At 36.8% G+C, this 16,914-nt stretch overlaps 2 protein-coding genes across 3 annotated transcripts; one reads left to right on the top strand and one right to left on the bottom strand.

Moving 5' to 3' along the window:
- Positions 1-297: 297 nt before the first annotated feature.
- On the bottom strand, positions 298-3,332 carry Cox17 (Cytochrome c oxidase copper chaperone COX17). Its single transcript, XM_074105710.1, has 2 exons — positions 3,110-3,332; positions 298-2,465 (listed from the first exon to the last, which is right to left on the bottom strand). Exons 1-2 carry the CDS (start codon positions 3,235-3,237, stop codon positions 2,381-2,383), a joined length of 213 nt encoding a protein of 70 aa, XP_073961811.1. The 5' UTR covers positions 3,238-3,332; the 3' UTR covers positions 298-2,380.
- Positions 3,333-3,809: 477 nt separating this feature from the next.
- LOC141441307 (fatty-acid amide hydrolase 2-like) lies at positions 3,810-16,095 on the top strand. 2 transcript variants are annotated; one of them, XM_074105997.1, is made up of 12 exons: positions 3,810-3,952; positions 7,895-8,142; positions 9,494-9,620; positions 9,947-10,118; positions 10,760-10,884; positions 11,313-11,402; positions 11,875-12,020; positions 12,600-12,682; positions 13,284-13,467; positions 13,659-13,778; positions 14,367-14,504; positions 15,623-16,095. In XM_074105997.1, exons 2-12 carry the CDS (start codon positions 7,912-7,914, stop codon positions 15,764-15,766), a joined length of 1,560 nt encoding a protein of 519 aa, XP_073962098.1. In that variant the 5' UTR covers positions 3,810-3,952; positions 7,895-7,911; the 3' UTR covers positions 15,767-16,095. The 2 variants fall into 2 exon arrangements, with proteins under 2 accessions (XP_073962098.1, XP_073962097.1); XM_074105996.1 differs by having other exon boundaries at positions 3,810-3,986.
- Positions 16,096-16,914: the final 819 nt, after the last annotated feature.

Raw genomic sequence — 16,914 nt, 5'->3', positions numbered from 1 at the left:
CCTCATTGAACTTGTACCACACAGTAAATTCAGCAAGGTCGAATGTCTGTGTACATTTATGTACTCGCTAGGTATATGAACTATGCCTGGAAAAGAATTGGGTACTTACCGTAACAGAATTTTTGGACCACTAGAGTTGTTTTTTAAGACGGTTGAGGCTTTGTTTTTTTTTATTAATAACTTATCATTCTTGAGTTCCGTATGGACCCAATAGGGAATGAGCCCTAATAAAATGTACATTAAGAACACTAAGCATAAAAAATAGTTTTTTTAGATTCCACGAAAGAATAATACATATATTTTTTTAACAAAACAATTCTTTATTTACAGTGACTATAAAATAAATACAATTACTGACTCAATGCAAGCAGAAGTCACGGATACCGAACAAATCTTGAAAATAAAAAAAATAAATAAAAAGTAGTTTAATGTTAATCAAATACTGAAAACATTCCGGAGGATATTAGCGCAAATATTACAGAATAAGGTTTTCTGGACAGGCGAAATAGCGATATCGATCTAATGAATAATGTTTTTCCATCGTATTTTGACAGATAAGTTCGTTCATTAAACTCCAGTAAGCTAGTTGAGAAAGCAAGATAAATAACGAACTTTTCCGACAAAATACGACAACAAAACATTATTCACTACACTACATCTGTCTATACAATGCGACAAAGACTTTAAATGAACATAGCAAAAAATGGAATAACAGTGGCTATCTTGCAAAACTTAACTTTTGACAGTTTGCCGTGAATGACACTGTATATGTGTTTATGTCTTGTGTTTGTCGCTTTTAGTTTGTATTTTGAGATTAAATCACTAATAAAGTAATAAATAACATAGAGTTAATTATAATTTTATATCACCCTCATGAAAATGTTACCCACATTCATTAAGATCTTCCTCGCACTATAGATGGCGTTAGTATCGTGAGGGTTGTTTGACGTTACAGTCTTTCTTACGATTGGCTCAATTATTTAGTTTTTTAACCAATCACAAACATAAAACGTCAATCGGACCACACAACACTAGCGTCAATAAGCTTGTCACAGAAATCCTCATTGAAGAATATAAATCTATATTATTTAATTTATATTCTATGTACTAATTCCTTTATGTATTGGACTAATAATTTAGAATGTAATGAAAACTTCAAATAATTCTTGTACCTTTATGCTATACCTAAAATAACAGTATCACTATATTTTAATACTACGCTTGTCACATTTTTTGGTCTAAAAGGATTTCAAAGAAAAACAATAAAAAAACTACTAATTAAGTACTTAAATTATAACCTTAGTGATAAAATGCAATTGGCAAAGTTTCTAAACAAGGCAGACAATTTTTTAAACAATGATTTTGTAAAACACAAACTTTTCATAGTTGATTTTTTACACCTATCTTATCTATCATTATTTTATTTTTCAGAAAACAAAGCAATCTTATGAAATTCCAATTTGGCTTGAAAACGTATTTTGCCTAGTATAAGTCAAACATAATAATCAATTAATGTTGTGTTAATAAATAACTAAGCTACTAAACTTTTCCAACATTTACTGAGTTTTAGAAGTCTTCCATCAATAGCCAATAGCCTACATATTTATAATTAAGACTTTAAACAGGATAACTGTGCCATTCCATTACATTATGAAACCAGAAGCCTTTGTAATACACAATGGAATCACAATCATTTTCACCAATTCTTACTGTCACATAATATAAGATGACAGTAGAAAGAGATTGTGAATGTCAGCGCTTTAGACTATACAGCCTCTGGCCCCTGTACCATAAATGTTACAAGTGCTACAATTCTAGATATTGTGCGAGAAAGATATTCGCAGCCACATAACACTACACGCTACGCTCTTAACCAGTAGCAGCGTATTCCTGCTTTATAGCGAAAACTGCCTACGAACAGAGAATTCAATTAGGGGGTTTGCAGCACTGAATGTGTTAACAATTCTGTTAATTTGTAGCACTTGTAATTTTTGTGGTACAGGGGGCTGATGATTCCAATGTATTTTGTTTCTGTGTAAATGGCTCCTGACCGATGGGACAATTGTTAAGATTGTGTCAACTCAGTTTTCAATGTTAAAAACAATTTGTATTAAATGTAAAACAAAATTAAAACCTACCCTTCCAGAGCTGACAAATTAATGTTCATCTTTTATAGAGAGGAATGTTGACAGCTCCCTAAGAAAACTGTGGTTTTAGTTTAATATGGCAAAGGGCACTATCCATACAGTTTTTTATTATATTATATGACAGTGCTCATACTTCTAAATCTCCTAATTACGGTCAGAAGTCTTTAATTCCAGCATAAAAAGGAAGTTACTTGTAGAGAATATTGAAAAAGTCAAATTATTTCTGTCCTGATTTAGATATTGAAGCCCATTTTTCTCATGCAGGCCTTATGCTCCTCAATAAGAGGACCGCAGTTTTCTTCTCCATTCTCGATTATACTGGAAATAAAATAAGCTATAATTACAACAAGTTCACTGCATCTGCATCTGTGTTTGATTAAAATATATTTAGTTCTATTAGTAGAGAGATGTAAAATAAGTATAATTAATAAAATTTAGACTAATGCAACCTTCAAATCAAATCTCATCTCACTACATAAATGAGTATCCATAGCATAAATTTTATACTATACAACAACCAATCCTGGTACACATGAGTTTATAAAAATGTTGTTGTTTCATTTACAGTCACATTCACTTTTTAATGCAAAGTACAACTAGTTGAACAGCTGAATATTTGAGCATTTACCCCTCGTATGCTTAGACGCGTGTCCGTGCCAGCAGGGCTACTACGAAACTCGAAACTCGAAGTTCGTGTCGTGCGGTCCCTCTGACATTTATACTGTTTAACATGAGAGCGAGAGGGACGGTACGATACGAACTTCGAGTTTCGTAGTAGCCCTGCAGTTCATGAACTGCGTTAGCACGGATACGTTCCAAATCTACGAAGCGGGCAACCTCTACTGACGTAAAGTTGCCGTTGTTGTTCTGAAACGGCTCCCACATACGAGGGGTTTACCCAGAATTTTAAATTTAAATTGGTTGCGTAATATTATTAAGGAAATTACCGGACATAACCTTACCAAGCATCTCTGGCTCTCTTCGTCTCGGGGCAGGCGCAGCACGGCTTTAACTTAGGCTTTTCAGCATTCGCTTGTAACGGTGCCTCGGGAAGTTTAATTTCTGCAGCTTTGGCGTTAGCGCTTCCCATTATGGATTTTTATTTATTAAAAATGATGCAATCGCAATACAAATACAAAAACTCACGCGACCTTTATTTGTCAAGACACGGCTGTCAATGTCACGTAATGGAAGGAAATGTCAGTCAGAGTTTACTTTGTTTACGGAGTAAGTTAGTTGTTGAGAATGTTATGTTAACTAACATTAATAAGTTTCTTACAAAATAAACCAAATTTGTGTTCTAATATGTATGAATTGTCTATTATTAAATTCTGAATGAATTAACCACGGACTTTAATATAAACAAGTTGTTTATATCATGTCTGTAGAATCAACTGATATGAAAGATTGAGGACTTGAAGGTGTCGGATTTGGACTTTACTTGATAGTACAATATACAAGCCATAGTAATCCAACCCAAATCCAACCACACTACACACACACGCACGCACGCACGCACGCACGCACGCGCACGCACATACACATACACACGCAGCAAGTACAGACAGACCATAGATTACTAATATGTAGCTAGCTGTACAGACAGACTTACCGACTTATCTGTAAATCAATGAAGTTTTAATTTAAACTCATTCACATAAAGTGTAGTATTGCATTACTTATTCTGTGGTACACCTGTAGTCTTTGGCTGACACAGTTCGCTCTTAACATTCAGGCAGAGTGTTCGTTTGCTAAAGGTGCTTAAATTCAAAAGTTCCGAAAAAAGTTCTTGGAATATTTTTAAGGTGATAGATTTAATTTTGTTACACACGTCATCAGGTAATTATTATTTTTATACTATCAGAACCAATTATCAATATCAATTATCAGTCGTGCAATGAGATACGATAATTTTATTGGAAATATATTTATTTGTGGAATTTATTAATTATCTAAGTACCTAGGTTATTGGGCTTATGTTGATGCTTCATATTGATCTGGTTTCGTTTAGGTAGGCTCACTATTCGGGTAACGGTAATTTTCCACTGCGCTTTCTTTTATAAACAGAATTTAAGGTAGACAGAATTTTTAAAAACATACATCATCATCTCAGCCTATATACATCCCACTGCTGAGCACAGGGCTCGTCTCGGAATGAGAGCGCTTGGGTCGTCGTTCCCACGCTGGCCCAGTGCGGATTGGGATTTATTTATTTATTTTATTTTTATTCGACTGGTTGGCAAACGAGCAAGTGTGTCTCCTGATGGTAAGAGATCACTACCGCCCATAAACATCTGCAACACCAGGGTATTGCAGATGCGTTGCCAACCTAGAGGCCTAAGATGGGATACCTCAAGTGCCAGTAATTTCACCGGCTGTCTTACTCTCCACGCCGAAACACAACAGTGCAAGCACTGCTGCTTCACGGCAGGATTAGCGAGCAAGATGGTGGTAGCAATCCGGACGGACCTGGGAACTTCACACACACACCATTGAATGGTTTCGCCGGTTTGTGCAGGTTTCCTCGCGATGTTTTCTTTCATCCTAAAGCTCGAGGTAAATTACAAAAATTTCGCACGTGTAGGTAGGTAGGTACGTACTTTATTTCAAAAAGCACAAAGTGCGAGCTTGGATTTTAAATCTACTTCTCTGACAGGCCATAGGTTAAATCAACGGCTGTATTTACATACACACTACAAATAAATTACCCATCATTATGTAGTACTTGGTAGTACGTATAAATAAAACTTCGTAAGAGAACTGTACAAAAGCGCAGACTGGCGTGGGAACCGGTTTTGTTAAAATAAAAACTTGGGGTCAAGGTGACAGGTGCATGTCCAGTATGCCGTGCAGAAAAGGCATCTTTATGCTATACATTCATAGGTCCTTTAACTACTTGAAGAAACATCCTATTTCTACGGCCCCGTGGGTTCAAACCCGAGCTAGTATCTAAGTTTTTCGAAATTCAAGTGCGAAATTACATTCTAATTTTATCACGAGCTTTGAAGATATATATCGTGAGGAAACCTGCACAATTCTGCGAAGCAATTCAATAGTGTGTATGAAGTTTCCAATCCGCACTGGGCCAGCATGGGAACTACGGCCCAAGCCCTCTCAAGTGGGACGTACCTTTATAGGCTGAAATTACGATGATGATGATGCACTGAATTGAAAATAAGTGTGCTTACCTTTCATTGCAAGAGTCCTTTAAATTTGCAATGGCGAACCTGTGCCCTTAGTGTGAGTTTTCGGTTACAAAATACGTCTCGATCGCGTTCGCGTTAAATTCACAATTTGTATGCAAACACGAACAGCGCTTCTAGCGGAACGTTTGCGATGTTCGTGTTTCCATACAAATTGAGATTTTAACGCGAACGCGATCGAGCGAGACATATTTTGTAACCGAAAACTTACACTAAGGGTAGCTACTGCGAAATTCTAAGTTCGTATCGTACCGTGCTTCTCACTCTCGTATTAAATAATATCAGCGTCAGCGAGACAGTAAGATACGATAGTAGTATTAAGCCCTATTGTGCTTCCTTGAAGCACAAAGTTCTTGAAGCGTGTCTATCGATTCATGAAAAACCCTTTAGGCTCATTTACCCTCTTACTGGGTGGCGGGCTGGCGGGTATAATCATTATGATCCAGATCCGATTTGACATCTGTTGTGGATAAGACAGCGATATTTTTAATATTCCCAAAGTAAAAAAGTTTTAAAGTTCCCAATCCGCACTGGGCCCGCGTGGGAACTATGGCCCAAGCCCTCTCGTTCTGAGAGGAGGCCTGTGCCCAGCAGTGGGACGTATATAGGCTGAGATGATGATTTTTAATATTAACCTTAAAGGTAGGCGTCCACTTATCCGCATCGTACCTACGCTTCGGACGTATCGGATTTGTGGCTTTGTATAGAAATGTGCGATGCTTACGATGCGGACAGGTGGACGCACTTATATGAGTTTCTATACAAAGAATACTACGATCCGTTGCGTGCGATGCGTCCGATGCGTACGATACCGACAAGTAGACGTTTACCTTAATACTTACCTAAAACATTATTCCAAACTACCCAACAATAGAATTTTATTTCCTAAAAATAAGTCTCTGCCGACAATTTTTTTATTGAGCGTCAAATCAAATACGGATGTGCCAAAGGAAACTTACCAAAATTGTGAATATTTACAAAAAGTAAAAGTTCGGAAACTTCTCACAAATTTCAGTTTCAAATTTAAACTTAATATAATATTTATAATATCCTGTTAAATTTTCAGCAATTTCCGAGAACTCCGAAATTTTTGGGAACTTTCCATAACTTGCACATCTGTAGCGTCAAAACAACAAAAACTGGTTTGCTGTTGTTATTATAGACGGCAGCAGAATAACATAAGTCTTAAAAATTTATAACGGTGCCGCGTAGGTGATCGACCGTGATCGCTGATTAAAAAAAACCGGCCAAGAGGGTTCCGTAGCCATTACGAAAAAACAAGTAATATTTTTCTAAGGATTTCGTATTTTATACGGAATCTTCCAAGTTCAGGTAACTATATTTTATAACTTAGGCCGCTTTTTACTCTTAAACTACTAATAATTCGCAAGAAAACTTAACCGTTATAGTTTTCCTTGTAAGTTTGATATACTTACTACTATCCTGAATTTTTTCAAATTTTTCCACCCATCGGTTTAGATTTTAGAGGGGGGGACGCCCGATTTTTATGAAAATTTGCACTTTAAAGTTGAATATTTCGCAAACAAATCACTGAGTCCATAAAATCGTCTTAGAAAACCCCTAATGGTTTTAAGACCTATCCAACGATACCCCACACTATAAGGTTGGATGAGAAAAAAAATCACCCCCACTTTACGTCTATGGGAGGTACCCTAAAATATTTCTTTTTGAATTTTTGAATGTACTATTTTGTCGGCATAGTTTATATACATATCCGTGCCAAATTACAGTTTTCTAGCATTGATAGTCCCTGAGCAAAGCCGCGGACAGACAGACAGACAGACAGACAGACAGACATGGCGAGTCTATAAGGGTTCCGTTTTTGCCATTTTGGCTCCGGAACCCTAAAAACCTCTTGGTTCAGACTGTGTAACTTTTTACGCAACACCGCTACCCGCCGAACTGCACAATTTACGTCTTACGTCTGACTGCGGTGGTCATTGCCCCACATTTTACGTGCCATTGCATTTGATAACTAGGCACGTGCTACGGTTCGGTTGGTACAATGGGCCAACCGGCGAAGTGTTAAATTTTTTATGCATGATACGTTTTGCATAAAAACAAGTTCATAGTCCATACGAAATATACAAATAGTCAATATCTTATCCAACTACCTACCTAATACCAAGAACCATATATATACTTATATTTATCCGTTGCTTAGTACCCACAACACAAGCTTTGCTAAGTTTACTTTGGGACTAGGTTAATTGGTGTGAATTGTCCCGTGATACCTATTTATTTATTTATTATTTATTTATTCGATTTTATATAATTAGATCTAAAAGTTGTTTATAAATACTTAAATAGGATGAACATGATTGAATTGTCTACCTAGGTATATCAAACCAAACCGCCATCTATTTTAAAAGTAGATGAACTTTTGTTTAGATAGATATTTTTCGCTGAATAGAACAAAATAAATTTATTTAGTGTAAAAAAAAGTATATGTACCTATCTACATGAATTCTTAATCTAGAAAAAAGAATGTTGTATTGACCAAGTATTGTTTTTATTTTGCAGTTATATAGTGATAAACAATGGCATGCACTACATTAAAATCATTTTTATGTTGGCTGCGGGTCTACATCGATAAAATGATAGATTTCGTCTTTGGGCTATATTGGGATGGGAAAAAGGTATCAATACCGCCTTTACGCAAAGAGCATGCATTCCTGGCTGAAAGCACAGTCACTCTTGCGAGGATGATAAAGGAAAAACAGCTGAAATCAGAGGACTTGGTACGAGCTGTTATATTGAGGATAAGAGAGGTAAGCCGCCAATTGTCTACCCTGAATTGTGTCAACATAAATTTTTTGTACCGATTTGTGGTGTGCAATAAAGTTTATTTGTATTGTTGTATTGTATTTCTAAGCGTGCTATTCAGTTCACAAGGATAGTAAAAGTGTCAATTAGTGTGTTAGTAGGTACCTATGAGTGTTATTTTCTTACTGCATAGCACAATAGGTGTAGGTAGATTCTCCCAAAGAGGAAAATATTGCTCGAATTCAAGTTCTTGTTCTTAGATGAAAAATGTACCTACATAATGAAGCATTTTTATAATTTGACATGAATCTCGTTTGAAAGAGCGAAAATATAATAATATGTTCACAAGAACTAGTTGACTACTTATTTGGTACCTACGTATCTTGACATCAAGTCTGCTAGGTGAAAAACAAAATGTTGCCGGGTCGCGTCGGTCACGGTCTTTTATTTTAAGCATATTTAATATCATTATTGACGTTACCTGTCATTGTTAAACATACATTACATAAATAACACCTGAGGCCGTACCTATTGCCTACCGTTTCTGATGCTCGTGATCGCAATCAAATGACAGATTTCGCATACAAAAACTGTCACTTGATTGCGTTAGATAATACGGCCTCTGATCTAAGCACCACCGCATAGAAACAACACAGAATAAGTTGTCAATAAAAAAAAAGTCTCTTAACGACGTAAATATTAAAAATCAAGTTGTCTTTATTCTGATTGCGCTTGTAAAAAGACGAGCATTACATAACTTAACATGTTAACATAGAGCCTAAAAACATCCAGCGATGATTCTAGCAAAAAAGCTTAAGTAAAAATTGATCAACTTCTTAACGAACAGTATCTCATTTATTACAGATAGAACTCATGTAATGAAATGAGTCAATATTTAGAACAAAAAAATAAACTAAGTACAGGAACTAGTGCAGTCGCGAACAGGGGTTGTTGAGCAACTTGCTACTGTTCGTAATTTGGCCATGCAATGCTTTCTGCTTTTCTGATTAAAATATTTACTACGAGTATGCATAACACGGCTAAATTAAGAACAGTGGCAAGTGGCTCAACAATTCCGGTTCGCGATGCCCGCGATGGTACCTATACTTACCATGTCTCTAAAATTATTATCGAGGGTATTGTTAGTTAATACACTTTACTTTACTACGTTCTCTTGTCTTTAGTTTTCACCGCCTACTTTAGCCTGTTTCCATTTCTAACTGGTTGTCTGGAAGAGAGCTTTTAAGTGATGATAAGACAACCATTTTTGTTAACTCACTGTATCGATTTGTGGTGTTTAATAAAAAATATGTAGTGCAGTGGATTGTATTATCTTTTAAGTATTTATCATTTTAGGTAAACCATTTACTAAACGCCATAATTGAAGATCGGTTTCCTGCAGCGATAGAAGACGCAAGAGCGGTAGACGCACTCATAGCAGCTGGACTGTCTGAGGAGGAAGCTGCAAAGAAACCCTTTTTGGGTACGTACCAGATTAAAATCTATAAATGTTCCCTACTATTTCGAATGGCATTAAGGCCGAAAAACTAAACACTATCTTCATTCATTTAGAATCTCTCATGCATGAAATAGACTGCAGTCATTTGCAACTAGTGTCAGATATATTATACGTCACATAAATAGACTCTCGTAGGTAGGTACTAAACTTTCCGGAATAGGTAAAATGTCACTCTCCCTTCCCTTCCCCTCCCAATCTTGCCGTTTGCTATCATTTCGGCTACTTTTGCTGAAAAAAAAAACGATATCATGGTCCCATGATAATTTGACCTCGAATTGCGACATTCCCAGGTGTTCCATTTACGACTAAGGAGAGCCAGGCTATCAAAGGTTTCCGGTATACCATGGGCTTGTGGTCCCGGCGGGAAATGCGCGCCGATCAGGACAGCGAAGCTATTATCAGGCTCAAGGAAGCTGGAGCTATCCCCTTAGCTGCTACTAACCTTCCGGAGCTCCTGATCTGGTAAGAGTAAAGAAAAAGACAAATAAAGCAAAAGTATTTTTTTAATAGGTTTTTAAGAAAGTTTAACCTGTGGATGAGAACAGACAAAATAAATACGATAATTAAAGTATAACACAGTTGTCAGATAAAAAAGTTTAGGTACCTACTTTATACTACCTACTGTTTTTTTTCCAGTTTTCCGCAGTGCAAGCAGATAGGAAATCAAATTCTCAGTTATTCGCACTCCGGTAATAAGAGCTATGACTAGTGGGATTGTATTTCAATCTGTTCGCACTTCGCACCGTTAAAACCTGGGATTTCTTTCCTCATTGTCCGTATTGCGAACAAAGTGTTACAAACGAACGAACGAATGAACGAAGTGCTTTACAGTACTGACATAACAGACAATAGGGAGTAGCCTGAATAAACCTATAAGTACGAATTGATTTAAGCCAGGGGTGGTTTATGTTGTTCATAATATTTACGAGTAGGTACCAATTACGTCACCGCCTTGTGAAAACCTCGTATAACTAACTAAATTTGTACATGTATGTTACATGCGCACGTGCACTAACAAAGTTTTCTTATGAATAAAGGTACCTATCTTTTTGCAAATTTTGTTACTTAAGAGGTTTCCACATAGCACTGACTTTATGCTCCAGGCAGGAAACCCGCAACCCCGTGTACGGTATGACGAACAACCCTCACCACACGGGCCGGTCTCCAGGGGGCTCCAGTGGCGCCGAGGCTGCTCTCACTGCCACCTACGCTACCCCTATCAGCTTGTGTAAGTTCTTATCGTCATCATCATCTCAGCCTATATGATGGAACGTCCCACCCCCCTGCTGAACACAAGTCTCCTCTCAGAATGATCAGCGCCGTAGCTCCTTGTAGATTGGGAACTACACACACACACCATTGAATTGCTTCGCAGATTTGTGCAAGTATCCTAACGATATTTTCCTTCACCGTGACACTCGTGATAAATTCCAAATGTAATTTTGCATAGGAATTTGAAAAACTCAGAGGTATGAGCCCGGGTTTGAACCCACGAACCCCAACTGAGACCATAGGTCAAACCACTAGGCCATCACGGCTTTTTTAAGTAAGTTCTTATGAGTAACAAACATTAACAGATGCACACTGTGTTAGTTATTTATTATATATGGTCCTTGGTTATACACTTCGTAGTAAATCTTTTTAATGTTTTCTCAGGTTCTGACTTAGGAGGATCTACCCGTATGCCAGCATTTTACTGCGGCATGTTTGGCCACCATGCGACTGCCAATACCACCAACGGCAGAGGTAAATTGACTCATTAAATAATAATTATTTTAACCAAAATACTTAAAAAACAATTACTTATGCAAAAATCCACGAGCATAAACTGTGTTTACTGATTGAAATTGAAATTTGAGGAAAAATATTATAATAAATGATGTACGTTACGTGTCAAGAAAATATATTAAATTTACAGTAAATTATTTTTTTCATAAGTACCTACATATTTTAAAATGTTCGCCGTAAGTTTTTCAAAGTGCGGGGGAATAAAATAAAACCAAAATGAAATACAGACTTGCCATAAATTGATTTTTTTTATGTGTGGTTTGTTCCATTATTGTGAAAACTGATACTATGATCAGTATCTAACTTGTCTTGCTTATCAAAATGCAGTAAATCATCTTTACCTACATTGCTTAACAAACAATGCCTCGTTGCATCAACCGAAAGCAAAATAATGTTTAAATATTTTTTTATACTTCCCTTATTTTTTCAGGAGTCATTTTTCGTAAAGGCGATGAAGAATCTATGCTCAGTTTAGGATTTATAACGAAACATGTTGAGGATTTGGCGCCATTGACGAAGGTCATTGCAGGAGATAAGGCCCCGCTCCTTAAACTTGACCGCAATGTCGACATCAAGGTACAAATAATAAGTTTTACGTTAAATAGTGTTCGAGAGTGGACTCAAAAACTCAAGTCAACATTTCAAAGCTCAGACTGTAATAGTTGATTTGATTGACTAATATTCTAGCTTATATAGTCCAACGTTATCTAAATGAAAGTCCGTATGTATCTAATTATCAAAATATCTCATGGATATAATTAAATAACAAGTGTTGATCACTTGTAAAATAACGTATATTTTAAATCGTTTATGTCCGAAGAACGGACGGACAACATCCGGCAGCACGCCGGCATTAACTGGATGAATGTGGTAGGGCCTGACAGACGTGGAAACGTGAAGAGAAGAGGAGGCCTACGTTCGAAGACGGACGCAACAAGGGCTGCTATAGATGTCCGAAGAAATTTTAATGTTTTTATTATTTTATGTAATTTAGTCTGCGCCTGTAAGTAAGTGATTATTGTATGGGTCATATTGTTCGCAATAAATGATTTTATTTTTATTGGTTGCAAATGACTATGCGCAGTCAATGGACTGTATGACTGTACTGTTATGTACCTATGTATTAATTATTAAATAATGTTATATTTATTTCAGGATATAAAGTTCTACTACATGGAGTCGTCTAACGATTGTCGGCTTAGTTCCGTGAGGCCAGAGCTAAAGGAAGCCATGGCAAGGTAAATAGCTATTAGTCACCGCACTATGTTGCTTTTATAATTCAAGTAATAATTGCCATGGTTTGCAAAATGCTATAGCCAGACGAGTGGTTGTATTAATTGCGAGATGTGGTACAGTTGACTACAAAAATATGTAAGTATCTACATACAACCTTATCTGTAACTGTTCCTGCAAAATTCAGGTTTCATTATCTAGCTGTCTATTTTTTTTAAATTATATTTATATACAGCGTATACTTATTCAGACCCACTAAAACTCAAATAGAACCAAAAATAAAAATTAAGAGTCTTATATAATATCTGAAAGAGATAGCTCTGTAGCGATAAACGTGCTCATTCCTTACCTTGTAAAGATTTTTAAAGTAGTATTTCTGTGGATTATTTATTATGTGCTGTTCAATAAAGAATCATTATTGTCCTTTATGCCGACGTAGGCTCACGTTATCAACGCATTAACTAACGGCGCAGGGCACTCGATATATCGTACCTATGTATATAAATATTATATAGCCTGAAATATAATCGTCATCGCTGAGTATTATAGGCACTTCCCCATAAGTGATCGACTGGTGGTGACCATCAAACTTGTAATTTTTTACAGAGTCGTGTCGAAACTGAGCAAGGAACTGTCTCCAGAGAAGAGCCCTGAGGCTTATCAGCACGAAGGTTTCAACCACATGTACCAGCTCTGGTCGTACTGGATGAGCAAGGAGCCTGAAAACTTCGCCAGTCTCTATAACAACTTCAAGGGCGAAGCTATTGGGATCGTCGAGTTGCTTAGGAAGGTAAATGAAAGCTTTAAAATAAGTCTCACTCAAGGCACATTTTCACAGCTTTATTATTAGGTACATTAGATGCTGCCCGCGATTTCGTCTTTGAAGAAATCGCTGCCCACAGGTACTAACTATACAATTTTGCGGGATAAAAAGCGTCCTAAAGCGGTAACTGATTTGCGTACTTGTTTGAATTCTTACAGATATTTTGCCTGAGCAAGCACGGACTGTCAGCTGTTATCCGGTTATTTGAGATTCAAATCATGCCACTCTTCCCTGCCTGGGCGGACAAACTTACTGCAGAACTGAAAAGTGATCTTTTTGTAAGTACCTACACCTAAGTAGTATGACCTAATGCCGAAGAATCACAAGGCACATACACTAGTGAAATAAGTTTAAGAGTTTCTTTATGTATGAGACCAATTTTACCATGTCTTAAACGTAAATATATTTTTTTTATTCGACTGGATGGCAAACGAGGAAGTTGGTCTTTTTACATGTTTTTATAATAATAATAAATGCATTTATTTCGGACAACTTGGCCCATACAATAAATACCTTACAGACTAACGTACATATTTCTAATGAAAAATATTTAAAACTAATTTGGTGACAAAACGGTTTTTGATTGATATAGCCTAACGTTTCTGACGCTCGCGATCGCAATCAAATGACAGTTTTTGTATGCGAAAACTGTCATTTGATTGCGATCGCGAGTGCCAGAAAGTTTACGCAATAAGCCCTCTGACTACAAAGCTTGACGGCCCGGGTTCGATCCCCGGTCGGATTAGATATTTGTGTAAAAAATACGAATATTTGGGTTAGTCTTGGAAATATGGTAGTTCTCCGTGATTCCGATTATGCCTCCAGTCGTTATGTAAATGAAGATACATTATAAGATATTTTTACAGAGTAAACTGGGCGATAATGGCGTCCTTTTGTTCCCGAGCGCTCCTCAGCCAGCCCCCTACCACTACTCTTGCTTCCTGAGGCCGTACAACTTCTCTTACTTTGCCGCAGTCAACATGCTCAAGTGTCCTGCTACTCAGGTAATGATTAACGAAGCATTTAAATTCTGTTGTGTTGAGATGATCACTTGAAGTTCAGGGACGCTGTGCAAGAACAAGAAAGTACTTGGTTATTTATATTTTACCTTATTCATACCTTGATTAAGTAAATTATAAGAGACTAGCTTCAATTTACTTTACTACATAATACATTAAATTATTGTGCATTGTGTGGGTATTGTATACCTATTACCCACAGATAACACACAACGCTGAACTTTTTTTTTACTCTTAATTTAAATTTCTTGTTTGCGTTATTAAGGTGCATAGAAAAAAAAAGAATGGTTGTTTTTCTTTACTTAATTATGTTTAGTTAAAGTATTAGTATTTTTCATGCAGATGTGTGGAGAATTTTTTATATGATAGGGGTAAACGAGCATGCGGGTCACCTGATTGAAAGCAATCACCGCCGCCCATGAACATCCATAACATAAGAGTTAAGGATGTGTTGCCAGTTCTTTGAGAAATGAATAGGCTAGTTTTTTGAAAATCCCCAAGTTGTACCGGTCCGGATATACTGGCACTGCAAGCTGATTCGAAATTTTCACCGTGCGTGGCAAAAAGTTAGGCAAGAAACGAACTATGCTGTAGTTTGTACTTTTTGTCGTTAATTCAGCGTGTTCAACTATGTCCTAGTATTCTCTATTTACTGATTAAAAAATCCCATTTTTTACCACAGCATTGAAAGATTTTTATCTGCTCTTTCTGAACGATTATCGCTTTTACAATTAAATTACACGTCTATACTTATTAACGCACTCACTGCCACCGACGCACATGCGTTTTCAGAACTTCGCCTATTGCCGCTGTCATAATGAGGGTTTTCACTGAGGCGAAATATCGCTAGATGGCGTTAGTATCGTGAGGTGCGTTTGACGTTTGCTTGCGATTGGCTCATTTAGTTATTTAACCAATCACGAGCAAACGTCAAACGGACTTCACGACACTAGCGCCATCTAGCGATATTTCACCTCCTTGAAAACCCTCATTATTCATACATTTTGAACGCACATGTGCGTCGGTGGCACCAGTGGAGGTCAGGTGGCAGTGAATGCGTTAAAAACATCACATAATTATTGATTGAATACTTTATTTTTAAGGTACCTCTGGGTGTGGACAGTCAAGGTCTCCCGCTTGGCATCCAGGTGGTAGCTGCGCCGTACAACGATGCTCTCTGTCTCAACGTTGCCAAGTATTTAGAAAAAGAGTTCGGCGGCGCCATCATGGCTTGTAAAAAGCAATAAGAAACAGAAACTGAATCTGCGCTAAATGTATAGTTTTTATATTATCCTTAGGTACTTATTTTTATCGTTATTATAATTATTTAATAGTAGATAATCAATGTTGTACCTCGTTCTCTGAGAAATTTAAATATTTAACTATTTGACATTCTATATTTGTATTGTATTTAAAAAAGTAACTTAACAGGGTAAATCTCAAGGTTAAGGATAGGATATGTTTGAAAAACGGGTTACTTAAAAAATCTTTAGGTCTAAACTTAAGCAAAGTTTAAGTTTGGTACTTTTAATTGAATACTAGGTAATGATTAAATGTTACTATTTTTATACTACGATTATCGTTTTTTATTTCATTTTCTACAAAAAACATTCATTCTGGTTTCATATTTGACTTGAACTTAAATACCTATCGTCAAAATACATCAAAGTTCAATATCTCAAAAAAGCCAAAACCGATTTTGATAAAACGTGTCTAAGAACCATCGCTAGAAAACCTGCTTTCAAGTAAAAAAACAGCATTCAAATCGTTGCCACAGACAGACACACACACAGACACACTTAGCGGTCAAACTTATAACACCCCTCTTTTTGTGTCAGGGGTTAAAAATGGTCCTTTAAAATCATTTTAATTCCTCCCACAGTCGCACAACTGAGGAATTGCATACTTTGACATGAAGCTTATTGTACTCGAAATAAGTACCTACCTTTTCCATCAAGTTTTGCTAACTTTATTGTGGTTGGAACTGAGACGACAGACAGACGACATTATTATCTATTCTAACGCACGAGCGCTCGTTATAACATTCGCTATCTCTTTCTATCCTCATCCTATACATAATAAAGCGACGAATAATCCTTCTTTGCGTAGTCAGGTAAAAATATTGTGAATCTGAGTTATCCGACTGTACGTTCTAACTACGGCCTCAAGTTTGAAAGTCCAGAGTCCAATCTGGACTCATAAAATTGCAAAGTAGCAGTCACAGAGTACTTTATACATATATACCGAAATGTCACTTAGGTCACTGACCTGTAGGTATAATGAGAAGTGCAAAATTCGAACTTCGTATCTTGCCGTCCCGCTGGCGTTTATATAATTTAATCCGAGAGTGACAGGGATGGTACGATACGAACTTTAAATTTTGTAGTAGCCCCCC

Source organism: Choristoneura fumiferana, chromosome 23 (genome assembly GCF_025370935.1).
Source record: "Choristoneura fumiferana chromosome 23, NRCan_CFum_1, whole genome shotgun sequence".
NCBI classification, from domain to species: Eukaryota; Metazoa; Arthropoda; class Insecta; order Lepidoptera; family Tortricidae; genus Choristoneura; species Choristoneura fumiferana.
Note: the sequence above shows the minus strand (reverse complement) of the source record. Positions and strands in the feature narration are given on the sequence as shown.